Raw genomic sequence first — 27,012 nt, 5'->3', positions numbered from 1 at the left:
ACACAGGGATGCTCACTTCTTCCCTCCAGGGACACACTTAATGAATCAGTCCACTGGCCACCTGCGACCTGAGCCCCATCCTTAACTCCCCCCGCAGCCCCTCCACCCACCACAGTCTCTCTAAACACCCCCCCAGAGCTCAGCCGGTCAAGGAGCCCGGAGACAATTTCTCTTCTTTTCCTTTCTTATTACCTCACTAGCTGGTTCCAAGGAGCTTGAGGAGGAAAAAGGGCATGGGGGCAGGGGTCTAAGTACACCTGGGTGAAAAGATAGGGGGAACAGGGACCCACCCACCCTGACTGAACCTTTCCAAGCGACATGTTTTATTACTGAGCAGAGAGGCTGAGGGTTGGAGGAAGCTACTTTTGGAGGAGAGAACAGGAAGGGTTTGGGACAAGGGTCCTCTTCAAGGGTAGTTTAATCCCCAAGCCATGCCCCACGATCAGAGGGGTTAGAGATCCTCCCACACAGGAGGGCAGAGGGGGGTTAGTGCTGGTTCAGGAGGAAGCAACTGCCGTTTCTGCATGGTGCCCCCTCCTCACTGCACAGTCACCTCCAGGCAATGACTCCCCTTCTTCTTGCAGCGTAGCTTGCTGTTGTCACCACCTGCAGGGCCCTGGATGACCTTGACAGCCACACTGTTCTCCTTGAACCTCACTGAGAACCTGGAGAGGGAACAGAAAAACTAAGTCTAGTGCCCATCCCCTCACCCTGACTCCCACATTTTCATGATGGCCCCCCCCATCATGCGAGTCAGAGGACTTGAGGCCCCAGAGAACCTGGGTGGGGGCCTGAGAAACACCTCCAAGCCCCGGCCTGCACTGCCCTACATGTTTCACTTTCTGATCCCGGTCACAATGACCATCAGCCTGGCCGTCTTCCCTAAGCCGCCCCTCACCCCCAGTTCATGGCCTCACTTCTCAGTCACGGTGACTGCAAGCTGCCTCTGCGTGGCATCCAGCACAGCCCGGTACATTTTGGTCAGCAGTTCAATCACATGCTCGCTGACCAGCAGGAAGTCCCCCTTGGAGCCCACTGATGACATCTTAGGAAGAGGGAAAAATAGCAGGAAAGGGATTCATTTTTTCTCTTTAGGAGCATCTGAGGGACATCAAAGGCCCAGAGCGAAAGGTCTGGTCCCCATCACCTCCAGCCTGCCCCAGCCCTGGGATGCATACCACCTTCTCCAGTCCAAGGCCTTCCCCACCCAGCTCTGATACCTCACTCAGATGCAAGCTAAAGAGCCCATCCTTGAGGCTGGTGACTGACACCCCAGCCACATTGTCTAGCCCAATGACAATTTTGGCCTGGGACTTCTTGGTGTCTGTGAGAATCACATGGCCCTTGGTCAGGAGGAGAATCCGAGAAGAAGTCTAGGGACGGAACAGGAAAGGGTGAGGAAAGACAGGATTAATTGCCCCCACTCCACCTGGCAGGGCGCAAACACAGCCTGCCATCCGCTCTCCAGATGCCAGCCCACAGCTCTGCACTAGCTGCGGGCGGAGTTCAGCCTGCAGGCCCTTACCTTGCCATTGCCACGATTGACCTTCTTCACGGCCTCTGCCATCAGAACAGGCCCTTCCTCCCCGCCTTTCAGCTTCTGCAGCTTGGGGTTCCCTTGCAGCCCAATGTAGTCACCACAGAATGGAATGGGGACACTGAGAACACACGGGAGGTGTGCAGCGGGACAAGGCCCACAGGCCTCTTCCCCACCCCCAGAGTTCCCATCCTAGTCCTCCCAGGCCCTTCCCCCACATCCACGTATCCTCTGTCAGTGTCCACAGAGCACAGTCCAGGACCAAGACATCAGCACCACTTGGGGAGTTGTTAAAAAGGCAAATTTTGGTCCCAACCCCAAGACCTGCTGGATCAGAGACTCTGAGGAGGGACACAGCACCTGGGGGTGACAATCCTGCCAGGTGATTCTAAGGCACGGTCAAGTTTGAGAACTGCTGCTTGATGGAACTGGCTGTGCAGGGTCTGGGAGGTGCTCACCTCTGGGGATATGAAGCCTTCTTGCCCTTGAACAGTTCACTGGCACAGAGCTTTTCCCTCAGGATCTCTACCTGCTTTGGGGACAGCTGATCACGGAACATCTTGCACTGTGAGGAAGGAGGGACAGGAGCTAAAATCATAGAGTGGGAGGGCAGGGCTGGGGAGGGAGGTGAGAAACATTGACTGGAAGACACTAGGAGAGGAGAGAGATTGAGGAAAAGGGACAGGCACTAGACACCTCAGGGAGAGGCCGGGGCTGGAGGACCATTAAGGAGGAGTGCGAGAACTGAGGGAGGCTGGGAGAGGGAATGGACACCATCAAATAAAAGCACCAGGAGGGCTCTATGCTCAGCTCTCAGGGCAAGGCTTAGCCCCAGACAGGTGTTCAATAAGCATTTCCTGAATAAAAGAACAAATTACTTTATGCTAAGTGAAATAAGCCAGACACAAAAGGACAAATATTATGAGATTCCCACTTATATGAGGCACTTGGAAAAGTGAAATTCATAGAAACAGAAAGTAGATTATAAGATATCAGGGGCTAGGGGAATGGGAGAATAGGGGGTTATTGCTTAATGGGTACAGAGTTTCAGTTTGGGGTGATGAAAAACGCATATGGAGATGGATGGCAGTGATGGCTGCAGAACAACATGAATGTCGCTCATGCCACTGAACTATACACTTAAACACCGTTAAAATGGTAGATGGTATGTTATGTGTATTTTATCACAATTTTTTTAATGGGAAAAAAATAGAAGAGGGAGGCAAAAGAGGAAAATCAGGGGGAGGGAAAAAAAAGACGAAATGAGAGGAGAGGTGCCTGGGCTCCACTTGCCTTCCACTGGTAGAAGAGCTGCCGCAGCTCCTGATTTGCTGTGCTGAGGCACTTGTAGGGGGCGGCTGGCCATGTCTTGTCCAAGACGTTTGTGGATGGCAAATTGTTCTTCAGCCCCAGTAGGTATTTCTGTACCTAGTTTGGGAGAAGGGGGATTGGGAGTGGAGTGATGAGAAGAAACACTTCCTGACAGGCAAACTGGCACCCAGATCCTGCCACTTCAAAGGAGGAAGTTAACCCACAGTGAGAAGCAAGGGGTGGAGCTGAAGAGATGGAAGGGAGTCACCTCCTGGATCTTTTTCAGCATGAGGTGCAGGCTTGAGGCCAGGAGGTAAGAGCATGAATAGGAGACTGGAGGGAGAGAAGGATTAGTTCCAACCAGAGACCTGCTACCCAGGGCAGTGAGGTAAGAGGAACCAATATGAAAGCTGGTCTCAAAGTTTTGCTCCTGTAGCTTTCTATTCCTTCTGTTCACAATTGCCTACAGGTGGCAGCCACTGTCTGTGTCGGCTGTTGACTAGGTACCAAATTTCCCGTCCTCTCAAATCAGTCAAGTCCAAACATGTCAGCCTCCATTCAAAGGAAGAAGGAGCAAATAAAGGAGCAAAGGAGAAAGAACAAATGAATTCAGGGAGACAATGAAGAGGCCCAGAGCTTCAGAGCCCCCATTCCTCTCTTAAGCTGAGGGATCCAGACCCTCGAACAACAAAGAGGGGCTGTAAGCAAATGTGTCTCATGTCTGAATGAGCAATAGTCAGGGTCCTAACCACGGTCAAAAATCCAATCAGCGGAGGTCAGTTACAATTTGCTCCAGCCTCTGTCCAAGATCCCATGCTCTTCCTCCTTCTCTCTGGCCTTTCCCAAGGTTTCACTGGAAGTGCTTTTCTCTCCTGGGTTTCCTCCCTGACACTTAGAGCCCAGCCTCATGTCGCAGGACCCCTGCATTCTCTGGGCACACCACCCGGACAGGACTCTTTCCCATGCCCGTACCCAGTCCATGCATGATCACTGTGTGCTTTAGCTCTCGATGCTCTCTTGACTCAACTCTGCCAACCTGGGAGATCAGCTCAAAGCCCTCCCTGATTCCCCAAGCCCCAGATTGCCTCTCCTTTCTTTGAAGCCCCATAGCAATTTGCCTACACTTGTCTTTGTACTATAGTTATTTGCATGGAAAACAGCTCCCTTTTCTAGACACTGAGTCCTTATAAGGCAGGATCCCAGGTCTCACATTTTTTTTCACTAGTCAACATTTATTGAGTGTCTACTTAGTGCCTGGCACTGTTCTAGGTATTGGGACATAACAGTGAACAAAGTCTTCATTTTCACTGGACTTACATTCTACTGTAGGGTGGAGAAGGGTACCAACTACACAAGCAAATAAATATATAGTGTGATGTCAGATAATGGCATCTGCTGTGATGCAAAGAAGTAGACCCTGAGGCAGGAATGAGTGGCAGCATATTCCAAAGACATTAAAAAGCCAGGGTGAGCAAAAATTAGCCAGGCATGGTGGCGCATGCCTGTAATCCCAGCTACTCTAGAGGCTGAGACAGGAGAATCGCTTGAACCCGGGAGGCGGAGGTTGCAGTGAGCCAAGATCACACCACTGCACTCCAGCCTGGGTGATAGAGCAAGATTCTGTCTAAAAAAAAAAAAAAAAAGGGTGGCCGGAATCACTTGAGCAGGATCAGAGAGTAGGTCAGGGCAGATCATGATGGGCCTTGTAGGCTGTGGTAAGGAGTGAAATGGAACACCATTGGAGAACTTATACAGAAGAATGGCATAATATGATGTTTTAAAAATTCAATATAGCTTATTATTTTGAGTTTTTTTAACTTATAGAAAAGTTGAAAAAAGATACAATTAACATCTGTGTACTGTATGTTCCTCATCTAAATGCACCAACTGATAATGTTAACACCTTGCACTATCTGTGTGCTCTAACACACACACATATGTGTGCATATAAATACATGCATATACACATTTACACAAATCCTTGCTACCCTACCATCCTAAAGTAGGTTATAGATATCATGACATTTTACCCTAAAACGTCAGCATGCCTCTCCCAAGAACTGGAACATTCTCTTACACGATCATAACTCCATCACCACACCTAAGAAAATCAACATCACTCATCCAGCAGCAATCCACTCTCAGATTTCTCTACATGTCCTTTATAAACTTCTAAACATGTCCTTTGAAGCTTTGTTTTATTTTTCCTTTTCCAGGATCCAGTCAAGCTTCATCCATGGCAACTGACTCTTTAGTCTCCCCCAACCTAGAACAAGGATTCTTAAGTTTTTGTTTTTGCCTCTTTTTTAGAGACAGGGTTTTGCTCTGTCGCCCAGGCTGGAGTGCAGTGCCACCATCACAGCTCACTGCAGCCTTGCCCGCCCGGGCTCAAGCGATCCTCCCACCTCAGCCTTCCAAGTAGCTGGGACTACAGGTACAAGCCACCACATCCACCTAATTTTTAAATTTTTTATGTAGAGTCTAGGTCTCACTATGTTGCCCAGACTGATCACAAATTCCTGGGCTCAAGCAATATTCCCGCCTCAGCCTCCCAAAGTGCTAGGCTTACAGGAGTGAGTCACCTTGCCTGGCCAAGGTTTTACATCCCATAGAGTACCTAGCAACCTGTTTGTTTATGGCACAGAATTACTGAAGATATAAAAAATGACTTGATTTTTGGCACTTCCAAATGTCTGGAATTTTTATGAAAATGTTTTACTAAGATATCAGGTTAAAAAATTAAAATAGAAAGAGGCAGAATACACAGTATATTGCTGTTAACTGCAGGAACTATCCAAGCTCATTGTAGCTTCCACTACAGGTCTGGTGGGTTTCGTGGGTTTGGGATCTGGGCCTGGGAAGGCCTCCAAGACTGGAGTCCCCAGTCCCTAGTCTGATTTTATTTATTAATAATTCAACAAACATGCCTAAACATCTGTCATAATCCCCTTTGTTCCAATTAATGTGAGGCCTCTGAAGGCTTTCTTCTTTTTATTGTTTTTTCTAGATCTAGAAAGTTCTGCCCTTTCCTATGCAGCCCTCCTGCCCCCAGGTCTGCCTAGGGCCATGGGTTGCCTGAGCCTCTATCGATGAGGGGCAGTCTTAGGCAGTGGTTAAAAGCTCTAGAGTCAAATAGTTTGTAACCCAGCTTTACCACTTACAGCTGTGGAACACCCGGCAAGTTATTTAACCTCTCTGAGCCTTGGCTTTTTAACTATAAAATGGGAGAAAGAAAAGAGCCTACCTCACAGGGTTATTGAAAGTATTAGAATTAATGCATGTAAAGAGCTTAAAGCATAGTAGATGTTCAAAAGATAATGGGTAAGGCCGGGTGCAGTGGCTCACACCTGTAATCCTAGCACTTTGGGAGGCCAAGGCGAGTGAATCACTTGAGCTCAGGAGTTTGAGACCAGCCTGGGAAACATGGTGAAACCACATCTTTACCAAAAATATAAAAAATTAGCCAGGCATGATGGCATGTGCCTGTGGTCTCAGCTACTGGGGAGGCTGAGGCTGAAGGATGGCTTGAGCCTGGGAGATGGAGGTTGCAGTGAGCTGAGATCATGCTTACTGCATTCCAGCCTGGGCGACAGAGCAAGATTCCATCTCAATAAAGAAATAGGCTGGGCGCAGTGGCTCACACCTGTAATCCTAGCACTTTGGGAGGTCAAGATGGGCGGGTCACTTGAGGTCAGGAGTTCAAGACCAGCGTGGCCAACATGGTGAAACTCTGTCTCTACTAAAAATACAAAAATTAGCTGGGCACGGTGGCGCATGCCTATAATCCCAGCTCAGGAGGCTGAGGCAGGATAATCGCTTGAACCTGGGAGGCGGAGGTTGCAGTGAGCCGAGATCACGCCATTGTACTCCAGCCTGGGCGACAAGAGTGAAACTCTGTCTCAAAAAGTAAATAAATGAATAAATAAAAATAAAACAAATGATAATGGATACTAGCATTAGTTACAGTCAAGGCAGTGGCAAACTGGAATAGTCAGAAACACTGGGGGAATCAGTGCCCAGTGCCCGCAGGCTTCTGTGGGGGTGTGATTTATTGAGACCCTGGTCTAAACCCAGCAGCTTCTGGGTTGACAATTAGTAGCTGCCTGACGATATACAGATGAAAGAAAAGGAAGAAGAAGGGCAGTCAGGAGATAGCAGCAAAATCAGATTACAAGTCTCAGGTGTGTAGCAAGAAGCATGTACGGTGGGAAGGCAGACACTCTGGCACCAGCACAAGAGGTGATCAGGCAACTGAAGAGACCTGGAAGATGGAACTTCCCTGGGAAGGGGAAGAGGACGAGCAAATGAAGGCTCAGGAAGGCAAAAAAGAGGCCCAGAGCTTCAGAGCCCCCATTCCTCTCTTGAGCTGAGGGATCCAGACTCTCAAACAACAAAGAGGGGCTGCAAGCAAACGTGTCTTATGTCTGAATGAGCACAGTCAGGGTCCTAACTATGGTCAAAAACCCAATCAGCGGACGTCAGTTACAATCTGCTCCAGCCTCTGTCCAAGATCCCTCTTGCTCTGTGGGATCTTGCTCTTCCTCCTTGGGAAAGGCTCTCTGGCCTTTCCCAAGGTTTCATTGGAAGTGCTTCTCCCTCCCTGGTTTCCTCCCTGACACTTCTCAGGAGCACTATTGCTATCTGACTGATGTCTCCAGAAGTTACTCTTCTCTGTCCCTGTTTTTCTCCCCCTGGGAACTGCCTGTAAGTTTGAATGTGTAGGCCTTCCAGGTGGGTCTTCCCACCCAGCCTGACCCACATCCTCCAGAATTAGGATAGGTCCTTCCCGAGATTTACTTTCTGACTTGCTGACAATAGTTTCAGAGGAAGTAGAAGGAAGATACAATTCGCCTACTCTCACCCCAACCCTAAAATGGATCTCGGGAGGTTGGGCTAGTTAATGTGTGGATCACTCTACTCTTCAAGGAGGCTTAGCCTCTTCAACAGTTGTTAAACATCCAGCCCCAGGCTCTTCACAAGGCTATTTGACCACAGACCAGATGGTGGATGTGCTGAGACCCCTTCCTGCCACAAGGTTGCCTGGAGTGTCCACTCAAGCCAAAATGCTATCTGATTCTGCCCCTGAGTCCAAGGCACCGGGGCCTGGTCCCTGCAGGTAGCTGCCCTCTTCTCCGAGGACTTAAGTACATGCAGACTGAGGAAACTCTTGGGGGAAAGCTTTCGGTTGCCTCTTCTCAAACCCCTCTCCCAAACCTGTGCCTCCCTGCTCCATCCTTAACATCCACCCTAACCCCTACCACTTACCATGCTCTTGTAGATGAAATCTGCCAAGGTGAGGGCAGCCTCTGACCGGAAATATTTGCGATAATTCTTTCGGGCCTGGAAGAAAAGTACAAGAAAGGAGCCAAAGTGAAGATAGGCAGATTCTAGAAGAGGTTGTACTATTTTTCAACCACACAAAGACTTGAGTAAGATAAAGAGCTGAGACTGTAGCTGGAAGGAGGAAGTAAAGTCAGACAAGTTGGCAGTGAGGACACTTAGAGCAGAAGGCAAAGTTCTGCTGCCAAGTTAGGCATCTACTCACCCAGACACCTATACAGGTCTCCCCTACGGGCCTCTCACTCCCAGACACCCACCCACACATGGACGGCCTGATACACAGAGGTACGGCCTGGGTGCAGGCAGGACTAGCTCTCTGCTGCTCTTGCCAGCAGGTGGCACAATCCAGGAGGAACAACGTGAGGAAATCTCTCTTCCAGTCTCCATTACCTTCCACCCTCTCACAAAAGCCTGGATCAATAACACGGATGCCTTTATCTTCCCATAGCATTTCTTTTGCTGTAGAAAACATAGGAGTTGTTAGAAAAATGGCACCTCCTGAGCCACCTTCCATCCTCCCTATTAGAGTGAACAGAGTGGGACTCTGGGGATGACCGTACCATGTTTCCCCGAAACCAAGAGGAGATGAGGATCTGACTCTTTCGCATCAGCTGGTAGTGGGTGCGGCAGCGCCAGCCTCGGTAAATCTTCTGTATGAGTGTGGCCAGCTGCTGGAGTCTCAGGCGCCTCTGTTCTTCAAGGTAGAAAAGCTGTGGAGAGGTAGAAGGGTGTGACAGAGAGACTGGCTCAAGGGAACAGTGCTGTCCTCTCCTACACCTCACAGTACTGAGGCTTCCCAACCAGGTCTTATTTGATCATTCCTTTGTCTTCTTAGTTCACTCATTTATTCATTCAGTAAACAAGTATCTACCTAACTCTAACTTTGTAGCAGGCCGTAAGCTAGATGTTGATCAACCCAACCCTCAAGGGCTCTGCCTCAGGCAAAGGCACTTAGAGCCATGCAGCACTGAGCTCCGCAGGCTCAGGGCAGTGTAGGAACCCAAGAGTTCAATTCCCAGGGATACGGTTCCTGCAGACAGGAAGCTTCCCATCCACTGGATAGTGATCCATTCCAGGTTATACGTGCTCCCTCCCCTTCCAGCCTTTCTCAGGTGGGCTCTCACTCTTCCACCTTCTACCCTCACCAAATGCAAGTGCACTCTCTAACTCACAGTCTTGGGGCTTCTAATGAAGATCTTTGTCTTGCCAAAGGCCAGCTCCCCCGAGGACATGCTCAGCTCCCCCAGGACCTTTTCGACACCTTCCCTATGGAAGCAGATGACAGAAAGCTGCAGAGGGGTATCTCAGGAGAGAGTCCTCTTCCACCTTTCCCCTAATCCTTTCAGCCTCCAAGAAGTGATCACTCAATTCATTCCTCAAAGTATCCATTCACCCAGCTTCAGCAGATGTGCACTGCACCTCCAGGTCTCTTCCCCCAGAGATGTTTCCTGCACTGCCCTTTCCTGATGCCCAGTCTCCTCATGGGGTCTTACCGGTCTCCCCCATTCCAGTGAGGCCAGGTGCTCCGGCTCAGCAATCGGTACCTTTCCAGGAAGGGCCCGTAACCCTGGCGGTGGGCATAGCCTGCCCGTCGCACCCGCACATTCTCCAGCAGTCCCAGGTACCGAGCCTGGGTTGCCACCAGGTCTGAAGAGAACTGACCTCGCTGCTGATGCTCATTGGGCTTTATGCACCTGGTAGGAGGTGGGGTAAGGCACAGGCTTCAGGAGCTGACACCATTGCCAGTGTAACCCATCATATTCCCCTATGCTGCACACGGTCCACTTCACTGAAAAGTTTCAAAGAAAGTAGACACACTGGCCTCCCCAGTTTCACTCACTTCTATGTATTCCCTACTGAATCTGATGCTCTCCCCCTGTGGAATTCTCAGCTCCTTATCTGACTGTTTTCTGTGAGGAAAGGACCTCTGATATCCTTATTCCAGAAGCACCCCCACATGGACATGTTCTACAGCACGTGGACCCCGCACGTGCCATCACATATGTAGCATGTTCCCCTGCATGCCACCATGTCACCTGATGTAGTTGGGGTTCTTGGAATACAGGTTCTTCATGAGGATGGCCACAGAACTCCTGAACTGGGCCCCAGCAGTCGGGGGGCGTTTGAGAGACGCCTGCTTAGGATTGCCCTCAGGAAACAAGGACCGAAGGAGGGGGTGCTGGGCCTTCCACATGGCCTGCGACAGGTCTCGGAAGAGTAGGTCATTATTCTTGTCAATAAAGCTGGTCACGTTGTATGTCACCTGTAAAGGAGCAGCTATCGGTTTGGAGACCCCACAACCTTGTCCCAGCACTTGGCCCTCCCAGTCTCATTGTGAAGTATTCCAGACTCTCACCTTCCCCGGGTTCCTCCCCCATTGGCTTCAGCCTGGGCCTGGGCCCTAATCTCTGCCCTCCAGCCCTGCCATTTCACCTTGCCCGCATAGTGGCAGATGCGGAAGCAGCTGAGGCCCATGGTGTGGTCATACTGACGCTGGGCATTCTGGGTGACTTTGCTCTCGTAGTTGCCATGCTTGGAGAAGAGCTGGTTCAGCTTTGCTAGGAAAGTGGAGTCACTGACCACCCCAGGCCGCAGGCACTCCTCATCCAACATGGCCAGGATACCTCGCTGATTCTGGGCCGGGGGAACAAAAGAAGCCCAACCTAAATCTGGTCCTCCAAGATGTCCACTTTCTCATTGCTGCCCCCTTTCTCTGCTCTTATCTTCTGCCCTCTTTACTGTCCCCACCAAGTGGGGAATCAGGGAGAGAGATAGGGGAAGGATGTTCAGGCAGTCTGGAAGGGGAAGTCCCACAGATAAGAGAATGACAACTCACATGCTCAATGAGCTTACAAATGATGCCATTATCAAAGTAGTCCACCTTTGTCCATGGTATGCCCTGGTCAGGGGAGACAACAAATCACAGGGAACACGTCCAAGACAAGCCTCCAGAGACCTCACCAGATCCAGCCTTTCACCCACCCAACAAAGGACATCAGAAATCCCCATAGTTCAGAGGGGTCCTTGGTATGATTTCTATTTATGTCCCCATCCCTCCAAGGTTGGTGGAGAATTTGTGGGGTGGGTAGACAGACACACGGAAGGAACTGGAGCAGCTGTGAGAGAGGGTGGGACAATGCAGAGATCCCCGTAGGTGGTGTAGGGTGGAGACGGAAGTGTAACATGTTGAGTGAAGATTAGGATAGAGATTTTCCGTGTGGGAGTGGGGAAGGATCCATGTGTATGTGGAACAGCGGCCACACTACTCTGTGCTCTATAAAACCACAGCACGTGAGAGTTTATCATCAAACAACAAGGCTAATTTGATATATCTTCAAAGATCTACATCAGTGATTCTCAAACTTGAGTGTGCAGCACAATCACCTGGAGGGCTGTTAAAATACAGATTTATGGGTCCCACTCCCCAAGTTTCTGATTCAACAGGTCTGGGATGTGGGCCTGGAATCTGCATTTCCAACATGTTTCCAGGTGATTTTGATGCTGCTGGTCCAGGACCACCCTTTAGGAACCACTTTATCTACATGAGACTTTGAGACTATATAATGTTTTGAAAAGCAAGAATGGTACAAAAGCAGAAGACCCAAAGATAATCATTCTCCACTTTGGGGACTTGCTGGGCATCAGGCCTACAGACAGGATAGCTCCTGATCCCACCCAAGGGTCAGACGCTGCAGGCTGGGACATTCTCAGGTATGGCTGGGAAGCATAGGTCTTTCGTTCCTCCCTCTATCACAGGTCTTTAGAGAAAACAGAATTAAATTAAGTTGCCTCCCACTTCATCCCCCAAATACCTTCCCCAACCAGTTAAAGGAATTATGACATTCTTAAAATACTGTGTTGCTATAAAAAAGCATCCTTACATACTGATATGGAAAGATCTCGTTACGTGATGACAACAAGGTACAGAACAGAGTGTATTTACTGCCATTTGTATAGATTTTGTGGGGAAATATATTTACAAATTTGTTTGCATATGCGTAAGAGACTTCTGGAAGGAGGCCCATGTTGGTTGCCTTTGGGTGAGGAGGAGAACTAGGAGGCTAGGGGCAGAAGTAGGAGGGAAACTTTCTTTATATACTTTCTAAGCTTTTTGAACTTTGAAGCATGGGAATGTATTATGTATTTGATCATTTAAATTGTTAAAGTTAAAACATACAAAACAACTAAAAAAACTTTTTCACACATTGTGACCACATTGCCTGAAATTCTGTTACAACCTATTCCTGAGAGCTCACAAGGGAACATCCCTGGGAGGGTTTTGATGAGTGAGACTCTCAGCCATTCACACTTTGAAGGTAATGAGCTCAATCAGAGAGCTTTTCTAACACCTAGCCATAGAAATTAGAGCCATGGGGTACTTCTGGTGAGGAAGTCTGGGATCATGGTGTTACAAGAAAGGACAGCAACCGTAGCTAGGGCCCGGGGGAGACCAAGGACTCTGAGATGTTAGAGAAGGGCACAGAAAGAGATGTGGTTGGGCTAAGCCCAGGAGAAATGTCCTTTTTATATTTGGCTCACAGTCTGCCATAGGCCAAGCACAGCTGTCACTTCCCTCTTGTCAGGACTTTCCACACATGCACCCCGGGAGGCCAGGGAAATGAAGAATGGAGAGCAGAGGATTAGGGCTACTTGGTAATGCTGGAATGATCTACTATGCAAGGGAAACATTTTGTCCTCTGTGTTCCCATCTGGGGACGATGTAGAGGAAATTGTGATCAAGGAGAAAGGAAGCTCTGGCATATGCCTAGAAGTTGTTTAAGAGGGGGAAGTAGAAAAGACTTGGTTTACTTCTCTCTTATATTCCTCTTGCTCTTCTTTCAGGGTCATCTCTATGAACACCTGCTGCAGCTTCTCATTGCAGTAGTTGATCACAAATTGCTCAAAGCTATTATCCTGAGAGAGGGAGCACAGGTTAGAGAGCTCACTCCAAGACTGTTTCTCCCTCTCAGTCCTACCTCCCCTCCCTCACATCCCCCCTGTGAGCCTGTCCACCTCTAATCCTAGGCGAGCAGGGTGCTGAGGTGAGGCACTCTCACCTCTAATATCTCAAAACCGTAGATATCAAGGACTCCCATTACCTTCTTTTTTTCCCCGATGCCCACCTGAAGAGGAGAGAAAGATAAATCTGAGGACAGGCCCCCTTTACTGTCCTCAGTAAAGGGGTTTGGAGACCCCTTTGCAACCCCAGGTCTGCACACCAGGCCAGCTCCTTCTGGAGCGGATGGGGTTGGAGTAGGGGGCAAACAGAACTAGCAAGAGCTTTGCCAAACTGGAAAGGAATTGTTGTGATTTTACTCTCCCTCCTCCACACACTAGAGAAGAAGCAAAGAGGGAGGAAAGGAGGAAAAGGAAGATACAGATAGATTCCAGGATGGTGCTCCGATGGTACCAGGTAGAAAGACAATAAGACCTCTCAGGACAATAACCATCTCTTATATTTGTAGAGCATTTTACAAAAGATTCCACGTCTTTATTTATCATAACCTTATAAGGTATTATTGTTCCCATTTTACAGATGAAAAAGTCAAATTTCAGAAGGATAGGTACTTACCAAGCCTAGACTCAAATTTCTTCTTATTCTACTACCTTTCAGTAATAGCTTCTAAATAGATGGCACTTCCATGTGGATAGTTTGTTAATAACAGCTTTACTGAATATAATTCACATACCATGTACAATTCAGTGGCTTTTTATTATATTCAAAAGGTTGTACAACCATCACCACTACCTAATTTCAGAACATTTTCATCACCCCACGAAAGAAATCCTATACCCATTATTAGTCACTCCCCATACCCCTCTTCCCCCAGCCCTTAGCAGTCATTGATCTACTTCACATCTCTATGAATTTGCCTATTCTGGACATTTCATATGAATGGAATCAAACAAAATGTGGTCTTTTGTGACTAGCTTCTTTCACTCAGCATAATGTTTTCAAGGCTCATCAATCTTGAAGCATGTATCAGTACTTCATTCTTTTTATGGACAAATAACATTCTTTTGTACAGATATACCACATTTTGTTTATCTCTTCATCAGCTGATGGACATTTGGGCTGTTTCTACTTTTTGGCTATTACAAATAAGGCTTCTATGAACATTTGTGTACAAATTTTAGTGAGGACATCTAATTTCAGTTCTCTTGGGTATATACCTAGGCGTGGGAATTGTGGTAACATATGGTAACTATTTACATAATTTATCTGATCCTCATTAAACCCTGTGAAGCAGGTAGGAATGCATTAGTGTTTCTTAAATAGTTTTTTATTTAACTTTTTTTTCATAAAATATAGAGTTTGGGTCTCACTATATTGCCCAGACTGGTCTTGAACTACTGAGCTCAAGCAATCCTCCCACCTCGGCCTCCCAAAGTCCTGGGATTACAGGCATGGGCCACCACACCCAGCACATTAGTGTTTCTTTTTTTTTTTTTTTTTTTTTTTGAGACGGAGTCTCACTCTGTCGCCTAGGCTGGAGTGCAGTGGCGCAATCTCAGCTCACTGCAAGCTCCGCCTCCTGGGTTCACACCATTCTCCTGCCTCAGCCTCTCCGAGTAGCTGGGACTACAGGCGCCCGCCACCACGCCCGGCTAATTTTTTTGTATTTTTAGTAGAGACGGGGTTTCACCATGGTCTTGATCTCCTGACCTCATGATCTGCCCGCCTCGGCCTCTCAAAGTGCTGGGATTACAAGCGTGAGCCACTGCGCCTGGCCATTAGCGTTTCTTAGTGGGCATTTCCAAATCAGGACACTGAGGCCCAGAACCTTTGTGAAATTGAAAGTCCACATGTCTTTTTACTTAATTGAAAGTCCACATGACTTTCAATTAAGTAAGTAGATGATAGATCCAGATTGTCTAACTCAAAAGCCAGCGATGTTTCCATGACAACACACTGTTGGAAGGAACTGTACCCTCCCCATCATCCTCCCTACTCTGCTCATCTCAGAAACCAAGGTATAGGGCTGGTGACAGGGCAGGAAGGTGAGGCAGACAAGAGAGCATGGAGAAAAGAGAGCGACCACTTGCCTTGATGCTGTCATTGATTCGATTCACTATCCAGTCGAAGAGGCGGCTGTAGATGTTCTTAGCCAGGGCATCCCGAGCATACTGAGCCTGTGGGTGAGGCCCAGCTGGTTAGGGTGGCATCACAGAACAGGGTCAAAACAGCCTCCTCCACTCCAGTGAGCCCCTTACCTGCATAACATTCAGTGCAGTGACCACCTTTTCCTTGGCTGTTTCCATGGTCCTCGAGCACAAAGCTCTCTCTAGTTCTTCTGAATTCAAGCCCACCATCTCCCCAATCTCCCGAACACCTGGGGTAATAAGAAAGTACATCATGTCCTTAGAGGCAGCTTTCTCTCAGGGGAGGGAGTGCAATCTGATAAGTGAAATTGCCTGAGACACTGGTGTCCTGGGGTCTCACTGGAGAAGTCATTGCAGCCAACCCAGAACATGGCCCTGGAGGAATCTCAGGGAGGTGGGGGACAGGAGAAAGGGGATCTGGGCATTTTGCATGTATCATCTACTTTAATATGAGAATCTCCTGAATTAGGTGTGATTATCCCCATTCTGCAGAATAATCAACTCAGACTCAGAGAATTTCCAGACCTAGATATATCAAATTTAAAAGCTCATTCTAATATGCTTCATCAGGAGTTCTCAGTGAGTCTGTGTAGGGGAGAATTCAGGAGTGGGCTGAGTGGGACTGCATCAGGGTGAGATCAATTATGCTAGAGATGGTAGAAGGACATGACTTGCAGTAGGAGATTCAGGGTCTGGGTAGGGGCTCCAGCAGGCTGGGATGCAGACCTCTCCCATCATGGATGCCACTTGCTGGTATCCCATTGGCCTGGAACTCATCAGCCACCAACACGTTCCCCAGCTTTAGCACCATGGATGTCACCTCTAGCACTTGTCGAATCTCCTCCTCTGAGAACCCAATCACTGCCATTGCACTCTTAGGCAGAAGCAGAAATCAAAAGCTGAACTGTTGGTGCCAGTCCAATGCGAATAGAGGATGACCTAAGGGCCCAAGCCTGCCTCACCCTGGGCACCCACCTGTACAGCCCTGAAGCTGGAGGCGTCGTCCATGCCATCCACTCTGGATACTTCACGATTCAGATAGGCATAGCCAGTTGTATCCCGCTCAAGCTTCAGGGCCTCTGGGAGGGCCAGTGTTGGGGAAGAGGGTTAGTACCCAGGCTCTCTGGAGCCCTCCAGCCTTGACACCTCACAGCTCTTGCCCTAATGGATTCATTCATTTATTCAAAGGAGTCATTTTTGTTTTGGGTTCTTCCCCTGCCTCCTTTGTTTTGGGATCATTAATTCCTGTGATGATAGACTAATTTTTGTTGTTGTTGAGACAGGGTCTCACTCTGTCACACAGGCTGGAGGGCAGTGGTGCGATCTCAGCTCACTGCAAGCTCCACCTCCCAGGTTCAAGTGATTCTCATGCCTCAGCCTCCTGTGTAGCTGGGACTGTGGGTGCGTGCCACCACGCCTGGCTAATTTTGGTATTTTTAGTAGAGATGGGGTTTCTCCATGTTGGCCAAGCTGGTCTCAACTCCTGCACTCAAGCAATCCACCCGCCTCGGCCTCTCAAAGTGCTGGGATTACAGGCATGAGTCACTTGGCCTAACAGACTAAATTTTTAAGTACACTTTTAAGTAGTGTTTAGGGTTTTGATGCTCATATTGATTGGGTTTTCCCCCAACTTTTATGAAACAAAATCCTCATTTTACTCTTCTCCCTACCCTCAGGGTTCTAAACAATAAAAATAAACAAGCAACCCTTCCATCCTATGCAGGTGCCTCTGGAGGGTGAAGATAAGGGGAGAAAGGTAAACGCATATCTCCTGCCTGCCCCCAGCCTCAACTCTTGGCCTAGGTTGCTCATTCACTGTTTGAACACCAAACACCAATAAAATGGCAGGTAGCATGTTCCCCGACCCTGACACCTCTTCTGAAAAGTTTTCTTTGATGCTGAGGGCCTGAGCCAAATGGCTCTCTTGCATTCTCCACTGGTGAATCTATATCCCAGCCCATATCATATGGGCTAGGTTTTGTTTTTTTCTGTCTCTCCCACAAATGAGCAACTTGTGTGTTGGGACTGTGTTTTTCATCTCCATATTCTGTGTGCCTTTCTGGCATGCAGGAAATTTTCTCTTTTTAATAAATGAATCAAGTGAATGATCAAAGCTGTTTCCCTAGGATGGGAGAGATTCGGTGAATCATGGAGTTTGAGGGATGTCAATTATCTGGTATGCAAATGATCTGAGAATCAGGAGTATCCCTCAAACTATAGTCTAATGGCAGCTCCCTCGGCACACAAATTTTGAAACAAGAGCCTGCTAATGAGGGGTATCTGGAGGGAGAATGAGTCAGAAAGTCTGGGGATGATGATACCTGGGAGACCTCATCTAGAGTTGATTTAAACCAGTAGATGACAGACCAACCAGAACAAGACACTAATGCCCATGATGCAGACAAGTTGAACATAACCAAAACTATTAAGCCAGGAAAGAGCATGAGATCTGCAGGGGTTCCCGAAGATCATAGAGATATCCAAGAGTGGAAAAGGAGATAGCACAGATCTAGCGTAGAATCACCAGAAACCAAAGAGACATTCTTGGGGGCCAGACACCCACGGTGCTCACAGCCAGAGGGGAGATTGGGAGGCAAACTCCAGTAGGGCTTAAAGTCCACCAGACACTCCAGTGATGCCCACCCAGAGCCACTTCAGGCCAGTCCAGCATCCAGGCTGTGATCGACCCTTCCCCAGGCCAAGCCAAGGGGCTCTAGGTCTTCTGCTCTTATAGCCAGCTGCACAGGCCTGATGGCCCTGATCACACCATATTACAATGGATCTGCTCACACACCTGTTATCCCTAGAAGACTATAAGTTCTTCGAGGACAGGGTCATGTCTTACTCAACTCTGTATCCCTAGAGGCTGGCATAATATTTGATCATAGGTGTTCAAGAGATGTTGAATGAATGAATGAATGAATGAAAAGAAAATCAGGAACAGGGTCCTAGGTAAGGCAGATGTAGACCCAGGACAGCTTCAACTAGAGTTCACTGAAAGTTCCTGAACACTTACAACATTCTGCCTGCTTCCCTGCTTTAATTAAATTCCCTTAAGATGAAGGTAGGAAGGAAAGTAGATGGATATAAGTGTTTTATATTTGAAGCCAGCTCAGGGAAAGCAGAACCCAGGCAGGAAAGAGGAACGAGAACAGTGAAGAGGCAAGAAGGCATATCCCTGGCAATAAAACCCCAGAAAAGGAAGAGAACACAGGGGTAAAGGAATTTGTTCCCAACAATGAGTGGGTGAGGCTCAGAATGGGAAATGCAGCAAGGAAAATCTGGGAGGCTCAAGGGAAGAGGGCTGTAGGGGCCCAGAGGGAACAGGGGTTCTGGGACTGAATGGAGGTTGGGGACTTTGCCATGTGTCACTCATGAGGACACTTTCCCCATGCAGGCACATACTCAGCAGCTGTGCATCTGCTCCAGCCAGCAGCTGATAGAAGATGTGGAAGTTTCTTTCTCCTTTGAGCTGCTTCACTACTCGGGATTTCTCAAGCAGATCTGGCAGAGAATTAGAAAAATAACATCCTGAGGGCCTGGGAGATGCAGTAGCTTCCCTCTAACTCTGCCCCCATCGCCGGCATTCCTAGTGGTTGGGAAGTCTCCTTGACATCTAACATTCTGCCTTTCTACAGGAACAGATTAGCAGAAAGGGCCATGGGAGGCAGGTGGAAGACAGGTGAGTGGAACTGGGGAGACACGTACAGTTTGTGATGACACCACCGAGGGGGGATCCCTTGAAGTCAAATTCAATATCCATGTATTTTCCCTTCAGAGAGAGACCAGAGAGAGAGACTTAGCTTCTTCCTCTTCTCACCACTCTGCCTGGGAGGGGTCTGTGCCACATTCCTCCCTCTCAAGCCCCCACATCCTCTCCTCCCAGGTGGGGAGACATTTACTCACAAATCGGGAGGAATTGTTGTTGCGAATGGTCTTGGCATTGCCAAAAGCTACAGAGACGAGGAGGGGAGAAGTGAAACTCTAGAGAAGGGAAAGGAGGAAGGGCTTCCAGTCCTCATGACAATCTCAGATTTTTTTGGGCTGAACAAGAGAGGTGATTTTGCAGCACTGGGGAAGAGGGTCTACGGCTCAGTGATTCTGGGGGTTAGATGGAGGGTGAAGAGAGCAGAGAGCAGAATTCTCACCCTCCAGCACTGGGTTAGACTGCAGCAGCTGCTCCTTCACAGAGTTCACCTGTTCTCCTTTCCCACAGACAGCAGCGACGTAAGACATCACCAGCTTGCTGGCCTCTGTGCAGGAGAAACACTCTCGTGGGTCCCCACCCAGGACTAGCCCATCCCCCCACCTCCTTAACTTCCTTCACCCCGGTGCCTCACCACCCCTTGGAGTAAGAAAAAGTGGCAAGGAAGTTCTGTGGGGTGGAGGGTCAGGTCTAAGTCTGGCTTGCAAAGAGACAAGGAGACAGTTCCAGAGGTGACTCCATGTGCTCCCCCAGCCAGGGGCCTCACCAGTCTTCCCTGATCCACTCTCGCCTGTGATGAGGATACACTGGTCTCGGTCCCTGTCCCTCAGTGACTGGTACGCCACATTTGCCAATGCGTAGCTTGTGGGGAGGAAGTGGGCAATGACTATTGTGGAACCAGTTCAAGACACCATCTTTCATTCAATCTCCAGCACCCAGGTTCATCCACTCTCTCTACTTGGAGCAGACTGGGCAAGATGTGACAGGCCTTGGAAGGGGCCTCCAGAAGGTCAGGGAAGGAAGGGGCAGCTGGAGAAGCCCCTTCAGGGGAAGGGACAAAGGAAATTAGGATGACTCAGTGTCAAGAAGCTGGGGCCCTCTCAGCCTTCCCTTGGTCCCCCTACTCACATATGGGGCTTCAGCTCATAGAAAGTATAGTCTTGATATTTGGCAATGAACTCTGGCCCATAGATGGGAAGCTGTTGATAGGGATTCACCGAGATCACCACATTCCCAATGTAGGTCTGGAGCCAGGAAAAAGGTGAAGGAAATGAGCTTGAGGGTGAGGTGGGAGCCTGTGACCTCTCCAGCCACATATCCACAGCCAGAGGCACCCATATGACACTCACATAAATCTCCTTGTTTTCATAGCGAAGCTGAAGATTCTTGAGCAGTGATTCCTCCACCAAGGGTTCCAGGAGGACAAGATCCTCCACCCCCACAGAACCTTCCAGGAGAGGCATGTCCAGAGGGGCCACTGATCCTGGGGATAAGGGGCGCAGTTTGCTGATGTCCACTCAGCTTTAGGGGCCAGTAACTGTTTGAGAGGAGGATGGCAGAAGGACCAAAAGAGCCTTCCTCTTTTCCTACCCTGGCCCTAAAGAGAGCCCCCAACCTAGGAGAGGCCTCTGGACCAGCCCAAGCTAACTAGGGAGGCTGAAACTCTCAGCAGGAGGTGGGGGGGGGGGGATCCTCTGCTGCCTGGGTTACAGTTGGTGGGGGTGGGGCAGGGGTGGGACAGGAACACCTGCCTCTGACTACCAGGGGAAGGCAGGCACCCAGTGGGCTACAACTGGGGAAGCAGAGTTGTGACTGAAGGAGAGAGGGCTGAGGAGGAAAGTGTAAGCAAAGACTTGTGCTGCCGCCAGGTACAGAAAGCCCTCTCTCTTCTACAATGGGTCCTGGCCAGGGTAAAGACTCCCCATCTCCCCCCAGTGCTTCTTCTCAACCCCTTACCTCTCACAGCCCCTATTAAAGACACTCAACCTACCCATACCCATTTCAGAAGTTCTTCCAAAGGTCTCTCCTTCCCTGTCATTGCTACAGTGAGCTTCATTTTTAAAATGGGAACTGGACAAGGCAGAATTATAGAGGATAGAGGCAGGAGTTCCTCCATAAGAGACTGGAATTTCCCAAAGAAAATGAAAGTGGAGTTTGCTTCCCCAACAAACAGGCAGTTGTCAGGACCTCTGGATGTGCTACATGTCTGTCTCTATTTTTCCATCTCCAGCTTTTACACCCACTCCTGTAAACTTCTGGCATGGACTTTGCCCCAGAGGGACACACCTAGCTTCTTAGGGGAGTGAAAAAGGAGGAGCAGAGTTGGAACTACAGGGAGGGTGGTGGGGCTTGGCCCCCATGCAGTAGGCACATGGGCAGGTGTTCCCTAAGGAGGAAACCCGGCCCTCCTCAGTCTTTCCTGTGAGACCGAGTAGGCAGAGTGGCCAGGCACAGGACAGAATTATTAGTACAATGGTCAATGCCACTCCCGAACAGGAATGAAAGAGACACATCCTCCTATGCTATTGCATCTCTGAACCCGGGTTGGGGAGGGGAGGAAGGAGGATTGGAAGTTGGGCAAGAAGGGGCACAGGCTTCCTTCTCCCTTCACTTGGCTTTTCCCAAGCTCTAGGAAAAGAGAGCACTTGTCACTTATCAGAAGGACACAACTGAGGAAGCAATAAGAATATCAATAATAGCAGTCTCTAGGAATCAGGCAGCATTTACCATGAACTGGACAGGGCTCTAAGCACTGTACATACACTAATTCATTTAGTGCTTACAATATCCCCATGAAATAGATACTATTTTTGTATTTTCTAGATTCTACAAAAAACTAAGTCTTTTAACTAACTTGGCAGGGAAGGTTGAGAAGCAGAAGGTGGGTTGGGAGCAGTCATCTTCTTTGGATTTGGATTTGAAGGGAGTGGGAATGTGACTGGTTGAGGGTAGGGAAGGGAAAAAGGCAACAGGCCCCAGATGGGGCGCCCCAAGGTGTTAAAGAGAAGCAGTGACAGGTCAAGGCAGGACTCACCCAACACTGGAACTAGGGTATAACTTCACTGTTCTTTGGAGAATGGTGGATGAAATCTCAGTTTGACAGGAATGGGGCACAGGAGTTCCGGCCCCAGGATGGAGAGGTGGCTTAATGGGAGCTGTCCATGGTGCAGGGAAGCTGGGAAAAACGCTGCCCTCCTCTTGCCAGTGTCCACTCTTCTGATTTTCCCTTTTGCTGCCTCTTCCAGCCCAGGCTCCCTGTGCCAGTCAAACCAGGAGAGGCCGGAGATGGCTGATTAGCACAAAGTCCAGACTGTTCCTGCTGAGGGTGTGGCTCACTTAACCCTTCACAGGCCTGAAGCCCCAGAGGGAGACACTCAAGCTCTCTCTAGGTAGGAAAGGGTATCTGGCTGGCATTAGCTGAGAGGCTTAACTAAAGGAGGGTTCTTGCTCCATTGTCTCCCAAATTTGGAAATGAAAGCTGAAAGAATGGAATTTATAGCCAAGGAAAATATTTCCCAAAGAGAAGTCAGGAATTTTGTCAAGGACAGGTAGGACCAAGTGCGGCTGCTCATGCCTATACTCCCAGCGCTTTGGGAGGCCAAGGCGGGAGGATCACTTGAGCCCAGGAGTTCGAGACCAGCCTAGGCAACATGGCGAGACACGTCTTTACAAAGAGTGTCTTCCTAGCAAAAAACAGTACCTCCCTCATACCTACTCTTCCTATCTTATCGGGAGTCAGGGGATGTTAATGAGATTACTTGGAGAGGTAAGCAGACAAAATCCCCAAATTCTTCTCCACTTCCCTTCCCCCATGAATCAGACCCTATCATAGAGACCTAAAGATTAAAGTGATTAGTAATAATACCTCACATGTGTATAGATGTCCCAGTTTCACTGAACTCCCCCCTGCAATGCCTCACTGAATAGCACCACCCTGAGGAGGGCAATACAGATACTCCATTAAAATGGAAAACTAGGGACAAACACCAGAATCAGAGAGGTTACACAATGTGCCCACAGTTCCATGCTAGTGCATGGCAGAACCAGGAACAGAATGCAGCTCCCTAAGTTTGCCATAAGTTGGAGCCCAAGTTCTAATTTTAATTCTTCAGCACTAGGACACTGAGTAAGACCCTGAGCTGCTGTAATAGCTCCATCTGATAGATAAGAAGTACCCCTTCATCCAGTCAGGAAAATTCCTAAAAACAGCAAGCCCCCTCTGCCTACCATCCTCTCTCCCAGGCATGCACAAAGAACAAATTAGGTAATTACAGGTAATTATAGACACTTAACTGAAGAGAGACTTGATTCTCCAACTCTCAGCTATGGCTGCTTGGTGCAAGGTCCAAACTCTATTGCTCTCACAGAAGCACTCTGCATAAGCCTGGCCCATCAGCAGTTCTATTATCAACCTGCCTTTACATAATTTATTGATCTACTACATATATTTGAAGGTGGAGGGGGGCAAGGAAAAGAGAGAAAGCTGAGTGGAAGTGACATCAAAACATAATGCTATATATAGGTGGAGCAATATCCATGTCCTAGAGGCAGAAGTGACAAATATCACTTATTTACCACTGGAGGAAACAGATCTAGAGTGAGAAAACCACTTTTCCAGGGTCACACCACTGCAAACCTGGCAGAGCTGGCACCAAAACCCAAGTCTCATGTTCTCTAGGCCAGGAATCTGCAGCCATCTGGGGTTTACCTGCATGTCCACCCATTCAGTCAACTGAGTGCCTACTATGTGCTTACTCATGAGAAAAGTGACTCTAAAATGAGATGGGACTCTCAGGTGTAAGAACAATGACATGAACATCACAGCTAGGGCAACCAACTGTACTGATCTGCCTGTGGGACACAGCGGGGTTCTCTGGACATGGGAATTTGAGTGTTAAAACTAGGAAAGTCCCAGGCAAACTGGAGCCAGTGGGTCAACCTAAATTAACAAGATATGAAATACACATCCAAGTCAGCTGGGATTTTCTAATCTCCTGCTTTCTAGGCAAAACTGAAGCAACCAGAGCTTATTAGTCTTCCTCTACTTTGACTCCTAAATCACCTTCCTTTTTCCCCCTTAACATTTCTAGACCATGGAAGGGGCAAGAGGGAACTTTTTGGGGTTACAGAAATGGTCTATATCCTGATTGTGGTAGTGGTTATACAACTGTCTCCATTTGTCAAAACTCAGCAAATCTGTACACTTAAAACTGGCAAATTATATTGTTATGTAAATTGTACTTCAATAAAACCGGCAAAAAAAAAAATAATAAATTCTAGGCTGGGTGCGGTGGCTCACGCCTGTAATCCTAACACTTTGGGAGGCCAAGGCGGGCCGATCACTTGAGGCCAGGAGCTCGAAACCAGCCTGGCCAACATGGTGAAACCCCATCTCTACTAAAAATACAAAAAAGATTAGCCGGGCGTGGTGGCGGGTGCCTGTAATCCCAGCTACTCCGGAGACTGAGGCAGGAGAATTGCTTGAAACCCGGGCGGTGGAGGTTGCAGTGAGCTGAGATCACGCCATTGCACTCCAGCCTGGACAACAAGAGCAAAACTCTGTCTCAAAAAAAAAAAAAAAAAATCCAAATCATTTGGTGCTGATTTCTGACAAATTGGGAGGGCAGCAATCTGATTAAGCCAATTCACTCATTAATCTTCCCACAGATATTAACTTTTAAAAAGATGTTACACAATAAAAAGGCAGGTATTTTCAGACACGGTGAGGAAGATATTTGGTGGTAGAGGGTCTTCTTGGCTCTCATAAACTATCTGGTATTAATAACATTTATCATGCTTAGACTGGACTAAGATGTGCCAGGCAACAAGCTAAGTGCTTTACATCATTGCTATTCAAAATGAGGTCCACAGACCAGCACCATCTGATCACCTGGGAGCTTACTAGAAATCCAGAATCTTTGGGAGGCTGAATTGGGAGGTCTGCTTGAACCCAAGAGTTCCAGGCTGCACTGAGCTATGAGTGTGCCACTGCACTCCACTCCAGCCTGGGTGACACAGCAAGATCCTCCCTCTTAATAAAAAAAAAATGCAGATTCTTGGGCACCATTGAAGATTTACTGAATCAGAATCTGCATTTTAACAAGATCCCCAGGTGATTCCCATGCACTTTAAAGTTGGAGAAGAAGTGCTTTAGACAACTTATCATGTTTTTTTTTTTTTTAATTGAAGTTCTAGGGTACATGTGCACAACGTGCAGGTTAGTTACATATGTATACATGTGCCATGTTGGTGTGCTGCACCCATTAACTCATCATTTAGCATTAGGTATATCTCCAAAGGCTATCCCTCCCCCCTCCCCCCACCCCACAGCAGTCCCTGGTGTGTGATGTTCCCCTTCCTGTGTCCATGTGTTCTCATTGTTCAATTCCCACCTATGAATGAGAACATGTGGTGTTTGGTTTTTTGTCCTTGCGATAGTTTGCTGCGAATGATGGTTTCCAGCTTCATCCATATCCCTACAAAGGACATGAACTCATCACTTTTTATGGCTGCATAGTATTCCATGGTGTATATGTGTCACATTTTCTTAATCCAGTCTATCGTTGTTGGACATTGGGGTTGGTTCCAAGTCTTTGCTATTGTGAATAGTGCCGCAATAAACATATGTGTGCATGTGTCTTTATAGCAGCATGATTTATAGTCCTTTGGGTATATATCCAGTAATGGGATGGCTGGGTCAAATGGTATTTCTAGTTCTAGATCCCTGAGGAATCACCACACTGACTTCCACAATGGTTGAACTAGTTTACAGTCCCACCAACAGTGTAAAAGTGTTCCTATTTCTCCACATCCTCTCCAGCACCTGTTGTTTCCTGACTTTTTAATGATCGCCATTCTAACTGGTGTGAGATAGTATCTCATTGTGGTTTTGATTTGCATTTCTCTGATGGCCAGGAGGGATTAAAGACTTAAATGTTAGACCTAAAACCATAAAAACCCTAGAAGAAAACCTAGGCAATACCATTCAGGACATAGGCATGGGCAAGGACTTCATGTCTAAAACACCAAAATCAATGGCAACAAAAGCCAAAATTGACAAATGGGATCGAATTAAACTAAAGAGCTTCTGCACAGCAAAAGAAACTACCATCAGAGTGAACAGGCAACCTACAGAATGGGAGAAAATTTTTGCAATCTACTCATCTGACAAAAGGCTAATATCCAGAATCTACAATGAACTCCAACAAATTTACAAGAAAAAAACAAACAACCCCATCAAAAAGTGGGCAAAAGATATGAACAGACACTTCTCAAAAGAAGACATTTATGCAGCCAAAAGACACATGAAAAAATGCTCATCACTTACCATGTTTTTTTATCCTCACTAAAACTCTATGATGTACATCTAGCAATTATGCTTTTTTATTAGTTCAACCATTAACGATCACCTATGTCTCTTATTTACCTAGTAGTAGTTATGGAAGGAAGAAGAGAAAAGATGTCATTAGTGTATATTAACATAAATTTACATATGTTCTACATCCTGTTTTCTTCCTACTTTGCCAACTTTGTCTTAAAAAAAAAATAGACAATGGATTTCCATGTGGTCCAAATAACTGAGATGAACTTTGGGAGGCTGAGGTGGGCAGATCACCTGAGGTCAGGAGTTCAAGACCAGCATGGCCAACATGGTAAAACCCCATCTCTACTTAAAAAATACAAAAACGTAGCCAGGCATGGTGGTGGGGGCCTGTAATCCCAGCTACTCAGGAGGCTGAGGCAGGGAGAATTGCTTTAACCCAGGAGGCAGAGGTTACAGTGAGCCAAGATCCCGCCACTGCACTCCAGCCTGGGTGACAGAGTGAAACTCCATCTCAAAAAACAAAACAAAACAAATAATAATAATAATGATAATAAATAGGCAGGGTGCAGTGGCTCATGCCTGTAATTCCCAGCACTTTGGGAGGCCCAGGCGGGCAGATAATTTGAGATCAGGAGTTCAAGACCAGTCTGGCCAACGTGGTGAAACCCCATCTCTACTAAAACTACAAAA

General features: G+C 47.8%; 2 protein-coding genes across 2 annotated transcripts in view; both read right to left on the bottom strand.

Moving 5' to 3' along the window:
* Positions 1-300: 300 nt before the first annotated feature.
* On the bottom strand, positions 301-22,253 carry MYO1A (myosin IA). Its single transcript, XM_055247742.2, has 28 exons — positions 22,033-22,253; positions 20,348-20,481; positions 20,127-20,242; positions 19,765-19,859; positions 19,441-19,545; positions 19,199-19,245; positions 19,001-19,064; positions 18,698-18,796; positions 16,268-16,371; positions 16,019-16,166; positions 15,404-15,522; positions 15,236-15,322; positions 13,246-13,311; positions 12,998-13,102; positions 11,025-11,087; positions 10,622-10,822; positions 10,225-10,451; positions 9,682-9,882; positions 9,361-9,454; positions 8,749-8,898; positions 8,579-8,647; positions 8,114-8,188; positions 2,831-2,965; positions 1,996-2,102; positions 1,526-1,658; positions 1,221-1,373; positions 918-1,045; positions 301-665 (listed from the first exon to the last, which is right to left on the bottom strand). Exons 2-28 carry the CDS (start codon positions 20,459-20,461, stop codon positions 539-541), a joined length of 3,132 nt encoding a protein of 1,043 aa, XP_055103717.1. The 5' UTR covers positions 20,462-20,481; positions 22,033-22,253; the 3' UTR covers positions 301-538.
* NEMP1 (nuclear envelope integral membrane protein 1) overlaps positions 22,138-27,012 on the bottom strand; it is a 36,352-nt gene continuing 31,477 nt past the window's right edge. The window contains exon 10 of the mRNA XM_055247745.2: positions 22,138-22,253. The gene's annotated coding sequence lies outside the window, so the exon portion shown is untranslated. The remainder of the gene's footprint in view (positions 22,254-27,012) is intronic.

This window comes from Symphalangus syndactylus, chromosome 17, assembly GCF_028878055.3.
Source record: "Symphalangus syndactylus isolate Jambi chromosome 17, NHGRI_mSymSyn1-v2.1_pri, whole genome shotgun sequence".
NCBI classification, from domain to species: Eukaryota; Metazoa; Chordata; class Mammalia; order Primates; family Hylobatidae; genus Symphalangus; species Symphalangus syndactylus.
Note: the sequence above shows the minus strand (reverse complement) of the source record. Positions and strands in the feature narration are given on the sequence as shown.